Source organism: Nelumbo nucifera, chromosome 1 (assembly GCF_055504915.1).
Source record: "Nelumbo nucifera cultivar China Antique chromosome 1, China Antique-T2T, whole genome shotgun sequence".
NCBI lineage: Eukaryota > Viridiplantae > Streptophyta > Magnoliopsida > Proteales > Nelumbonaceae > Nelumbo > Nelumbo nucifera.
The window spans coordinates 57,156,916-57,170,404 of NC_142649.1; the positions used below are offsets into that span (position 1 = coordinate 57,156,916).

The following is a 13,489-nucleotide window of genomic DNA, read 5'->3' on the forward strand; positions in this document are numbered from 1 at the left end:
TGGAGGAGAATGCTAGAGAAGAAGGTGGCGAACTGCTATTTTCTTCTCTAGGGTTTCTGAGATCTTATCTCTAGAATGCAGGTGCGCTCTCTTGAAAAGCTCCTCGGGTTCGAATTCAGGTAATTCGAATTAGGGTCTTTCTCCTCTTTCTTAATGATTAAGAAAACCTCCTGATCAAATCAGTAGTTGCCCTTATCCAAATCTGTATTTGGATTATGACTCTTCTTAATCTTATCTGCAGATTAGGTTAGCTTTAGGGCTCATCCTAATCTCAGATACGCCCCCTTAATTGACTGATCAAATCAGCCCGGATTGAAATGGGCTTTAGGCCCATTAAGTAATAAGTGCTCAATAGTCTTCCAAACTGCTGCCCAGTTGGGCTTCTTTGTATGGCGTGGGACCCAAGCATTGATCTACACACCAGCCACATGGGTTCCGTCGAGCTTCTGTTACAAGGCCTAGCCGAATTCATTGCATGGACCCTATGGGCCCAACACTTACACTAAGTGCTCCCTAGGCCAAGCCATCTTATAAAAACCCAGGGACTGTGGGCAGATGCAAGATTAGCCCATCAAGTATTATCCTAAATGGCCTTACACTTAACCTCTCAGCCTATAATGATCAAGCACTCCCTCGGCTGTAAGGAACAGTGCTGCACTCTCCACTCACTTGGATCCCGGGAATTAAAACCATTTGCAAACATTTTGAAACCATACATAAATATATATATCATATATATATAAATTTTGCAAAACAAAATCCCAACGATTGAAATCAACTTCCGGCAGTTTGGTTTTCATCAGAGAGAGTGCATCCCCGATCATTACCTTTGTCCGACAAAGGGGCTAATCCCGTCACTATGATCACCCACTCAGATGAATTCTCAGACTATCCCAACATACCCAGGTTTTGACCCCCGCTAAGGATCTCACTGATTGGCATATCAAAGGCAGCCCGATCCGACACCTAGTGCAGTACCATAATCGGGTCTAGGGGTCAGGTGTAACTTTCTAGTTTTGCCCATCAATCTCCAAGATCCAGGGAAATATTGGAAATTTGGTCTGGTTCATGGATTCAAGTAATCCTATTCTGCGTGTGCCTTGGGTCTCACCCTGGCGGCTGAGACAAGCCACCTCAACAGTTGGCAGCACACCAGTGTCAGCCTTAGCAGGATAAATCTCCCCAGACTTATCCAACGGCTATGAACATTTAAAACTAACACAAGTCTCATTAAGTATCCAGTTTTAGGGTCTTACACAAAAGCATACCACACAACATGATCAAACATGTACTTTATTTATTTACATTAAATATCAAAAGTACATCAAGATTGATTGAAGCTAAGGGCATACAAAAACAGTCCAACAGAAATACTAGTAAGGATTCATTTGGAAAGAGTGCAAAAGCTGGTTCATTGCATATATGCACTCTGGTTTAGGTCGTGCCATGGGCCTGGGCAGGGTGGACCGGGTCAGGCCGGGCCTTGGGTCTAAGCTAAATCGGGCCAAACTATTTTTTTTTTTGTTTTTTTGAAATTTTGATTTTTTTTGCTAAAATAGTTCACTTTCTTGAATTCAATAATTCCCTTGAGCTTTGGGAACAAATTAGAAAAATAAAAAATCTAACAAAGAAATTAAAAAAAATACTTAAGTACTTAACAAAATACAAAATGGACAAAAAATTGGAAAAATAGGAATTTTCTTTCTTGAATTTGAATAATACAATGGTCAATGGACAATGGATGAATGAAATATAGAAAATGGAATAAAATATAAAAAAATATAATACAATTATAAATTGAAAATAAAAAATTACATTGTTGAAAAAAATAAAAACTAATATAAATAAAATTGAAAAAAATTACAATTTTAAAAATTGAAAAAAAATTTACAATAATTGAAATAACGAAATATTGAGTATACAAAAGAATAAAAAATATTGACTTCATCATTTTTCTTCAGGTTCCACCTCTACCTGCATCTTCATCTAATAATCTCCTTAATTGTCATCATATGCTTCAAGTGAAACATCAAGTGTAATGTCCTGCCCTCATTTGTCTTGTAATCTAGCTTTGGCATCCAATCATTCTTTAAGGTAGATGCACATCTCCAGACTTTCATCATCATTACAACTTCTCTTGTCGTCTAGTACCTTAGTACCTACACTAAAACAAGACTCCGATGGAACTGTAGACACTAGAGGGGTTAGTATATCACGTGTCATGGTGGCAAGGATTGGATAGTTTTTTTTTCATGTACTTTCCATCAGGCTAAAATATCAAAATTATCCCATCCCTCATTGTCGTAGGAATCAATTAAAGTATAAACACTTGCTTGTAAATAAAAATTAAGTTCAGTAAATGAATTTGTTGATTAATTGGTAGTAGATTTCTATTTCTTATGTAGTAGAGGTCGAATTTTTGTCTCCAGTACTGGAAATAGATTTAGTTGTTTTAGAAGTGGAACTTTCACCTGTACAAGATTTCTTGTATCCACCAACTTGAGATTCATATAAATTACACATTTCAAACAATAAATTATTAATTTATTCTATTTTATTTCCAACTTCAATATTCATATTTTCACAATATGATTCAAGTAAAATTTCTAATCCATCTTTCCTAATCCTAGGATCTAATATTACAGCTAAGCAAAAAAGGAGTGAAATTTTCACCCAATAATTTTTAAATTTATTTTCCATTATTTTAGTAATACTTTGAAATTGTGGATTTTTCCTATATTTTGTAAAACATTCACTAAATATAAATAATTTATTAACTAAAAGACAACTAGTTGAGTAATAAACACCTAAAATTTCATTAGTTGCATCATAAAAAGTTTGTAAAATATCTTTTATACAAATTGCCATTTCCCAATCTTCCTCATGTATAGGATCATGTAGCATTTTTGCATTATAAAAATCATTAAGAATTTGTTTGTAAGCAATACAACTTTCTAACATAGAATAGGTAGAATTCCATCTATGTTGAACATCTAATATAATGTTTATATTTGAAACCATAATTTTGACATAAATATTTAAATTCTTGTTTTCTTGCTTTAAAACTTTTAATATATATTATACAATTTCTAATTTTAGAAATATGATAAGAAATAATATTTAAAGCATCTTGAATACATAAATTTAAAATGTGACATGCACATCTAATATGAAATAATTTACCATCTAAAAATGGTTTTAATTGAGATTTTAAAATATTTATTGTTGAATCATTATTAGTAGCATTATCAAAACTAATAGAAAAAAGTTTATTTTCAATTCCATAAGTATGTAAAGTATTTAAACTACTTGTAGCAATAATTGGGCCAGTATGTGGCCATTCAACCCTAGTAAAACTTAAAATTCTTTTATATAAAGGCTATTTTTCATCAATAAACTGATCAGTAACACAAATACAACTTATGTTAAATCTAGATGTCCAAATATCAAAAGTAATTGCAATTTTTGAAATAAGATTTGATAGCATAGAAATTAAATTTTGTTTATATGAATAAAAAATTTTTAAAGCATCTATTCTAATAGTATTTCTACAAACTTTTTTACATTGTGGATTTACAGATCTAAGTAAAATTTTTTCAAGTTTAGTATCTTCAACTAATAAAAATGGATGTTCAGAATGCACAATATATTTTGCTAATTCTTGCCTCATTTTTTCTTGGGAATATTTAAAAATAACAAAAATCTCACTTCCTATTTGTGCTTGTGATGCTTCTTTCCCTTTTTCTTTCATTAAATGGCATTTCAAATGTCTGTCCAAGTGACTAGTACCACCACTACTACAGTACTACTATACCTAAATTCATTCCTACATTTTTGACAAATGACTTTCTTTCCCTTCCCCTCAACCTCCTCTATTTTAAATATTGTCCAAATCGGGCTAATCAACCTAGTGTTCTCCTTTTTCTTTCCCTTACATCTATTAGCAGTACTAGGGGTGGGAACGTCAACAATATTAGTAGCATCCATATCAGTGCAAATGAACATCGACATTATTGACATTGATTATGTTGAGGAATTGGTGTTGAGAGTGAAAGGAGCCGACCATTTTTTTTAATTAGAAGAAGATAAAAATTAATTTAACTACACTTACTTAGATTGCTGGTTCAGAATTTCAACTTGATTTCAACGGTTGAAGTCTCTATGTTTCCCAAATTGCTAACTTGAGATACCCGTGCAAGCCTTCTTCTTATTGAAACTTGAATCAAGTTGAGAATTGGAGAGTAGAGAGAGTATGGGAGTATATGTGAGAGTATGATGTATAAGAAGAGATTGAGATTTGAGAGAATATAAGAGACTAAGAGAGTATGAGAATTGGTGTGATGATAATGGTGGAGGATAAGGCTATTTATAGGAATTGAAAATAATTTGATTCTCCAAAATACCCTAAAAATTAGCTATTTTTTAGTTATTGGGAGGGGTATTTTGGTCATTATAATGTTGTTTATCACTTTACCTAAATACCCCTAAACTAGTTATATAGTTGTTGGGCGGGCATTATTGTCATTTTATCTCCCCCAAAGCGAAAATACATACATACCCCCTATATAGCATTTTATAACTATTAGGGGGTATTTCTATAACATCCCCCCCCCCGAAAAAAAAAAAAAAAAAAAAGTTGTAACTAGCTATTGTGGGGGGGTGGGGATCTCCAACGGCTAGTTCTTTGGACAGGCCGAGTGGAGCCTGTTGCGGGCTGGGCCATGCCGGGCTGTGCTAGCCCACCGGCCATGGGCGGCATGGCACAATGCAGGCCATGCCGCCCTGGCCTGTCGACTTGAAACCCCAAGCCCGGCACTGCTCATCGGCCCATACAATCGTGTCAGGCCACGGGCAGCACGGGCTGATTTACACCTCAAGTAGGTCTTAGTTGTAATGAAATCTTATCAATCAAAAGGAAAAAGAAAATCTAACAAAAATGGATAAGATAACTACACAAATACAAGACAAAATAAATAAGACAAAAAAATAAAACCTACATACTAGACAAAAGTAAACAACAGAAAAAGTGGAACCTGCATTTGGTTGTGTGGTCTTTCCTTTGGAAATTTATTTTTGTTAATTAATTAATAAATTAAATTAATTGACTAACTAAACTAATTAATAGAATTATAATCATAAATGTTAATTGCAAAACCAGATATTTGCAGATTTTTGTTTCTTTTTGGTCCTTGCATGTTTCTTTCCCTTCCAAACGTTGTATTATTTTTAATTACAATAATGTTTCAATGATTATTGTTCCTGGTTGAAGGATTTGCATATAAGCGTTTGGTTTTATATAAACAAGAAAATAAATAAACCAAGAGAAAAAAAAATTTAAACCTGGCATTACTATTAAAGTAGATTAAGAACCAATGGACGTTCTTAGAGTAGATAAATAATCAGTGGGAAAAGTTCTGTTTGAACTTTTGAGGGCTGGAAAATCACCAAATTAAAAGAGTTCGCATCTGCCATATGGTTTTGTTTGGTGATGGGAAATCATGAAGTGAAGTTTTGTTTTGATTTGAACTCTGTAAAAGAAAAACGCTTTGAGACAACGGTGGGCAAAACTAATATGGGTGAGGCCACCATTAGGTTTGAGTGGCCCTTCCCTCTTAATTCTAATTGGCATATTAATTAGGGATCGGATCTAGTAGGCACAACATAAGTAAGCATTTTGAATAAGCACTTGATAAGTATTTTGACAACTGTTAAAAGTGGGTTTTAATCTTTTTCAATGGGGAAAAACTTTAGCTGTTAGGAGCCAACAGCCTATGCTGTTGAGAGAATTTCTATTAATGCCACGTTACCATGAGAATGGGTAAATTAGTAATTACATCTTAATTTATTTTTACTAAAAACCAAAGCATGGGCGTGAATAGGTGAACTGCCCAGCCCAGAAATTGTCTCAACAGCCTATGTTGTTGGCCCCAACAGCCAAAATTAACCCTTTCAATGGTGGGCTAAGGGTATTTTAAGGGCTAGGTTTCAAAAAAAATTTCAAGTGCTCATTAACCTAAAGGCAAAATCTATTTAGCCTCAAAGTCAATTTTAAAAACACGGGTTTTATTTGTTCAGTGAATAAAATAATATTTATTTTGAAATACAAATTACTTAATTAATTCAATTAAAAATTAATTATCTTGTAAATCAAAGTAGATTATTTAGCCTAATATTATATCATTGAATATATCCACTTTAATATAATTATTTTTATTGATAATTATAATTTAATATATATATAATGTATATAAAATTATATTTAAACTAAAACGTATATGTATATATATATATAAAGTTAAAGACTTTTAGGAAATTTAATGGATTAATGAAGAGCAGAGAGAATTAATAGCAAGAGTTATTGAAAGAGTGAATTAATGACATAATTAATGAAATATGATAATTAAAGGAGTTAACTAGAAAGAGAAGAGGGAGTCAATGGTTAGTTAATGAGAGGATATAAAAGTTTTAAATCTTATTGGCCACTTGTGTTATTTTGTCCAATTTTAAAATGAGAAAATTCAAAAAAAATACGAAAAAAAGATAAATACTTCTCAAAAACCACCAGAAAAAAATAAATGCTTGCTTCTCAAAAATAACCAAAAATCAAGAAAGTGCCACCTTGGCACATTCCATTTTAATACATAGATATAGATAGGTATGTAAATTTAACAAGGTATTAATTGAAGAAAAACAAAATAGTCTTTTAAAAAACAGACATTTTTTAACCATTTTTGTCATGTATATTTTAAACAAAATGAGGTTATACATGTCTTTTTACAAAACATAAATAATATAAAAATCAAATTACTGAGAGGACAAATTGGGACTTTTTTTCTTGGCTCATTCAAGGAAGGATGAATATGTCCTCCCTTGATTTGTTACTTGTCCAAGTCAATTTATACATTTCGGATCAGGTAAGCAGAACGTTGTAAGCACTTTTATTGAGCACTTGAAAATTTTTTTGGCACCTGTCCCTTAAAATACCCTTAGCCCACCATTGAAAAAGATTAAAACCCACTTTTGATAGTTGTCAAAATACTTGTCAAGTGCTCATTTAACGTGCTTACTTATGTTGTGTCTACTAGATCCGGTCCTATGTGTCAGTGGTTTAACTGTCCAAATTAGACAAATCAAACAGTGACGCATCACCCATCTGTATATGTATAATAAGATTACATTTTGTGTCAGTATATATTATTTAGCTTTAGTACTTTTTATTTTAGCTTTTAATTTTTTAAATAAAAGAGTCGGAAATTGAGATTTGAGACCACAAAATATGTTTTTTTTTTTTTTTTTTTTTTTTTTGTATTGTGGGGTTGCAAAGATCATGAAAAGTTACCCATAATAAAAAAAAATCACCCTAATCAGACACCTGAGCACAAAGTTAAGTCATTTAGAAGTTTTCAATACATTGTATTTGTAACCCTTGATCCAATGGGTAGATAAAAAAAGGTTAATGGTTCAACTACCTAGGTTGAATAGGTTTTGACAAAATAGTAGGTCTTAAGAAACCTTGAATTAGAAATAGGGCCAGGAGATGGTTCACATGGTTTAACCATCTTAGCCAATGACGAGTTAAAAATTTTGAATAAAACATCATAAAAATTATAATTTATTAATTAACCATAATAAAAATTACAATTTATTAATTAACCATGGTTCACATGGTTTAATCCTTTTATATTCTATTTGAAATAATAAAAATTAAAGAACCATAGTAAAAATAATTTATTAAGTTACTTAAAAATAAAACACAAATAATTATTAATAAAAGCAAATAAATTAATAAAAAGTAATAAGATAAATTAAAAACTAATATCCATTTAAAATTAATACAAAATACTATAACATTTATTAGTTTTATAATTAATTTTTGCTAATGAACTTAAATTCCATTTAAAATAAAAATTTAAAATAATTAACTAAATTTAATAAGGATTAATAAAAAGAAAAATTAATAAAAGCCTTATATATAGTTTAATTAACATAAACTAAACTTAGATTCTATTTAAAAAAAGAGAAAATTATAAAAACCTCCTTGGGGTTTCTAACAATCCTATGAACCTCCCCTATATATGTTTTGTCCTTAACAAAGATCTCTTATATTGTTTTGAAAAAAGGTGCAAATACTTTCCTTTAGTTAGCATTAGAAATAGAAAATGTTAATGTAATGCATTAATTTTCTTTAAATACCAAATTTATCCTTAACCAACTTTATTCAGAAATAATTACAAACAGAAAAAATATTTTGATAAAATATATTATTACCTAAAAATAATACAAAAATAGTTACAAACCATAAAATTTTAAAAATTAATAAAAAACTTTAGCATTAATAATGCTCGGATTGGACTCTGACCGACTCACCCAATTATGACAGTACAAATGATTTGAGTGTAAAATTTGACCTATTTATCTTGTTTGATTGTAGTATAAATGAATTAAATTAAGACATGAAGTAACATAAGGTAAAATCTAAAAAAGTTAAATGAAGATTTGCATTTTTTTTTTCATTGCACTCTCATGAATTTATACTAGTGCAAATAAAATTGCACTGCAACCAAATGCAGCCTCAAGGTAAATCCCTTTGTTTGCAAAATACAATGCAGAACCTTATATATGATATTTTTAATCTCTATACTTGTAGTATACATATTTGTATTTATATTATTTTCAAATTAGCCTTTAATTTCTTTTTAGTTGGCATTTCACCTGATGAGGACCCAAAGAAAGATTTTTCTTTTTTTTTTTTTTAAGTTAAATCAATTAAATTTCTATACAGTTTCTCTCATATGCCAACTGGATTACCTAGCCTGACCATGATTAGGTTATAAGCTGATTTTACTAAAAAATGTCTGTTTCATCAACTAAAAAATTGTCTTTAGGGCATGGATCACTGATTGTAGTTAATTTTCTTTTTCATGAATGTAACTATATTAGTTATGGTTTAATCAAGTTAAATACAGAGCTTATGATAAAAGTTGCCTTATTTGCAAATGGCAAAAGCTCAGGTCCCCTACGTGGGACCCACCCATTGATTGAAGACTCAGATGATCATCTGTATATTTAACAGGTGGCAAGTTTCCCAGGCCACACACCCAGGAGCCCGTGAGCTCAAGATCCAATACAGAACCTCCAACTGGCAACTGACTTGAAAGAGTGAGAAAGATCAATGATAGACAAGACAACAATATATATCAGAATTGCCTAAAGAGAAAACAACCCAAAGGAATCACTCCAATAATTCTGGCAAAAGCGGATTAATGGAAACCACGCGCTCATCAGTCAACCAGTGGGCACCAATTTTTGATTCACTTGAGACCGGAGTTCCTGATTGTACCCCTCTGGCTATCCACCACGGGCTCTTGTAGCCATCCATGGAGCATACAGCAAAGGGCAAGCTAGTAAAACTCGTCTAGCTCTAGTACTAGGAAGAGATGGTGGATTCCTGTCTTATTTATCCATCCTTTCTTTCTGCTTTTGTTTGTCTGTTTGTCTGCTTCTTTCTTCTTATTGGACGCCCAAAAGCCCAAACCATTGGCGTTGCAGAACCAAGTCTGGAACCGCCACTGGTTTTGTTGTACTGAATTTGATGAGTTTGATCAATCTCCCTCACCCCTTGTCTCTATATATAACAACCCCAGATCCAATCTGCTTCACCAGAGCACAGACAAACAAGAAATACATCTAAACCGAAATTATCAGAAACAATCAACAAACAGAAAAGAAAGATGAGTTCCACAAGCCGAGCTTGGGTTGCTGCTGCAAGCATTGCAGCTGTGGAGGCATTGAAAGATCAAGGCATCTGCAGATGGAATTACACTCTGAGGTCGTTGTATCAACACGCCAAGAACAACCTGGGATCGTTTTCTCAGGCTAAGAGGAGCATCTCTTCTTCCTTAGTGATGGCCTATAACAAGACATTGAGAGATGAGCAGCAGATGAAGCAATCTGAAGAATCTCTCAGAAAAGTTATGTATTTGAGCTGTTGGGGTCCCAATTGATCCATCCCCACACCTCCTTTAACACTACCAGTGTTACAGGTTTTGGCCTAGCAAACGAAGAATGGAAAATTAAATTGGTTGGACAAAGAAGCTGAGATAGCTGCATCCCCAACTAACGCAAACGCTGCTCATCGATGGGGTCCTGAGAATGAAATATACCAAGAATTTTGTAATTACTGCATGTAAACACCATTAAATTGTTTTCTTACACAAATATATACTTCCTTATTATCTCAAAATCTTCATTTTCTTTTCTATTGGCCTTCATTATCCAACGGTGAATATACAGATGTTTCATGGATGGGTTGAAACACGATTGATTATTTCCTGGATATGTGGACAATGCAGAGGTTTGGCTATTTATGAATCGATCATCCGTTCTTCAATAGGTAAGGATCATCCAAGTTATCCATCCGAGGAGAATGAATGACCTTCTCTCTTGAGGCACTTCCTTCAAATTAAGGCTGTTCTTCTTTAATAGGTTAGACCTTCTTTCAAGCCAAATTTGGTTTAAGCAATACACATAATAGCTTATGATGGAGTCTGTTACACATCTACTTAGTTACCCACACCAATATCTGTTGTGTTGGTACCTTGAATTCCTGTTGCGATCTCACTCAATGCCTTAACCTGAACAAAGTTGGGGAAAAGTCCAAAGGAAAATTTTCCTTGTACTTTGTGGTGGAAGCAGAGGTAATAAGTTAGGTGATCTAACCCTTATGTATTTATAGTGACATGAAATCCAGATCTGTTAAGGAGTCTATATGAAACATGTTCTAATACGCCCCCTCAAGTGAAATGTCTAGGAAGGACATGGAGCTTGGACCGGAGAGAAATGAAGCAAGTACTGTTATACTAGTTTGGTGAGAAGATCTGCGACCTGATCACTAGAGGATATGAATTGAACCGAGAGAGAATGTTTGAGTACAAGATCCCTCAAGAAATGGAATGTGACTCGTACGAGCATAGAAGGCAGGGTTGGATGCAAGATACATGGCGCCAATATTTCAACACCAAATAACTGACGTCTGAGTCAGTGAGTGACGCCCAAATCTTGTAGCAAGGAACGAACCCAAAACATCTTCGTTGAAGCATTAGCGCAAGCTTGGAATTCAGACTCAATACTATATTGAGCAATGGCGGGTTTCTTCTTAGAGCTCCAGGCAACCAAGTTTCATCCTAAATAAATGAGATAACCACCAGTAAAACACTGGTTGTCGGGGCAACTGGCCTAATCAGCATCAGAGAAAGCCTGAAGAGTGAGCAGAGCTGAAGTGGAGTAGAAATGGCGTCCACGATCGATTGTGTTCTTGAGGTACCGTACGATCCATTTCATAGTGGCCTTGTCGGAGAGTGAAGAAACTGACAAACTTTGTTGATGGAGAACAAGATATCTGGCAGTGTAATAATAAGATATCGGAGTGCACCAAAGATACTCTAATACAACAATATTCCAATACTCCAAGGGATCTGAGAGAGAGTCACCACCGACCATAGAAAGCTTAGAGTTCATAGCCATAGGGGAAGTGAGAGGTTTGGCCTTAGCCATGCTAGCACGCTTCAGGAGATCCAAGATGTACTGCCATTGAGTGAGAATAATGCCATGAGGTTGAGCTGTAATCTCCATGACAAGGAAATAGTGTGCTGGATCAAGATCTTTCAAGGAAAAGGTCCGACCCAAAGAAGAAACAAAGGCATCAAGTGCAAACAGTGAGGAGCCAGTAAGGAGTATGCCAAGAACATAGGCGGCTGACATGCAAAACCCACTAGGAGGAGATGAGAGCTGAGACGAGAATACCATGCTCAAGGTGCCTGACGCAGGTTGTAGAGTGCTTTATTTAGTTTACAAACATGGTGAGGGTTAGTGAAGTCCTCAAAACCTTTCGGTTGATGAACATAAATGTCCTCAGAGACATAACTATTGAGAAAATCATTGTCAAATTCATCTGCCAAAGGGGCCAACTAAGAGCAGTGGAGAGAGCAAGAATAGTATGGATGGTGACCAGCTTCACTACCAAACTAAAAGTACCCATGAAATCAACTCTTAGAGTCTGATTGAAACCCAAAGTGACCAGTCGTTCTTTACATCATTCAACAAACACGTCAGCCCGCCATTTGAGTTTGTATACCCATTTTGTGCCAACGACATGCATATGAGGTTGATAGGGTACTAAGGTCCATGTGCTGTTAGCAACAAGAGCATGGAACTTTGGAGACATTGCCTTATGTCAACATGGTTCTTTAATGGCTTTAGAAAAGCAACTAGGCTCATGAAGAGCAACAAGAAGAGCCTTCGGAATAGGGTACGTAGTAGACAAAAATATGAGATTGAGTGTGTAGAGAGCTTGTTAGGGAACGAGTGAGCATAGAATGAGTCCGAATGGAGGGTTCTAGGACTGGTTGAGTAGCGTCAAGAAACTCTTGTATAAGCTGAGTGCCACACGGAGGAGGAGAGGGAACATCACCAAAAAACAACACCGTCTATAGGCGGAGATTGAGCAGCTAGAGATGAAGTCGAGCAAGAAGATTGGGCCAGTTTGACATACTATGTAGAGGGAATCGCCAGCACTATAGCTGACAAAGATGCAATGAAGTGAATAGAAGTAGAACTTGTTGGTGTTGTACGACCGAAGTAGAGGATAGCAAGCACAATCTAAAGTGCGTAGCATTGTATAATTAGGTGCGGTGCCGAATAGTGTTTCAAAGGGAGACTGATTGTGCAATACCTTGGTATGAATCCGATTAATCAAATAAATAGCTGTAGAGGCTATGTCATCCCAAAATGTGAAGGGTAGAGTTGAGGATGCCAATAGAGATAGGGTAGACTTGATGATGTGGCGATATTTTCTTTCAATGGAACTTTTGTTCATCAATGTGTGGGCAGGCAAGGTGATGACTGATATTGTGTTCAAGCAGAAACGATGACAACCATCCATATTATCCTCCGTAGTTGGACTATAAACACTTAATTTTTTTCTTAAACAACATTTCTACATGCCTCTTAAATTTAAGAAAAATGTTAAATACATCAGACTTATTTCACATCAAGGATAACCAGGTAAACTTGATATAATCGTCGAGAAAAGTTACATAATATCTATAACCATTATTGGACACAATAGGGGATGGACCCCAAACATCTAAAAAAATTAAATTTAGAGGAGCGCTAGACTGACTAGTAGAAGAAGATAAATGCAACCTACGACTCTTCCGTAACTGACAAGACTCATACATAGATGGCACATCGCCGGCATAAATGGGAGTCTAAACATAGAGATCACTTGTCGTACCACTTGAAGAGCTGGATGTCCCAGTCATTGATGCGAACCATGAATGGAAGAACGTTAACGTATGAAAGTAGATGGAAAATCATTCTTAATGCCAAGACTACCCAAGAAAGAATAAAGCCCATCTTTATGGGTCCTCGTAGAATTTGTCTCCCCGTATAATCCTTCAAAACAAAATAGTCGCAATGGAATTTAAAT

General features: G+C 34.4%; 1 protein-coding gene across 1 annotated transcript; it reads left to right on the top strand.

The window, feature by feature from the left end:
- The first annotated feature begins 9,522 nt into the window (after positions 1 to 9,522).
- On the top strand, positions 9,523 to 10,235 carry LOC104589371 (uncharacterized). The gene has a single exon (XM_010247670.3). It carries the CDS (start codon positions 9,732 to 9,734, stop codon positions 10,002 to 10,004), a length of 273 nt encoding a protein of 90 aa, XP_010245972.1. The 5' UTR covers positions 9,523 to 9,731; the 3' UTR covers positions 10,005 to 10,235.
- The last annotated feature ends 3,254 nt before the right edge of the window (positions 10,236 to 13,489 follow it).

Bases quoted from the DNA above. Each gene is read 5' to 3' on its own strand.
- LOC104589371 (XM_010247670.3), top strand. From the start codon at position 9,732: ATGAGTTCCACAAGCCGAGCTTGGGTTGCTGCTGCAAGCATTGCAGCT.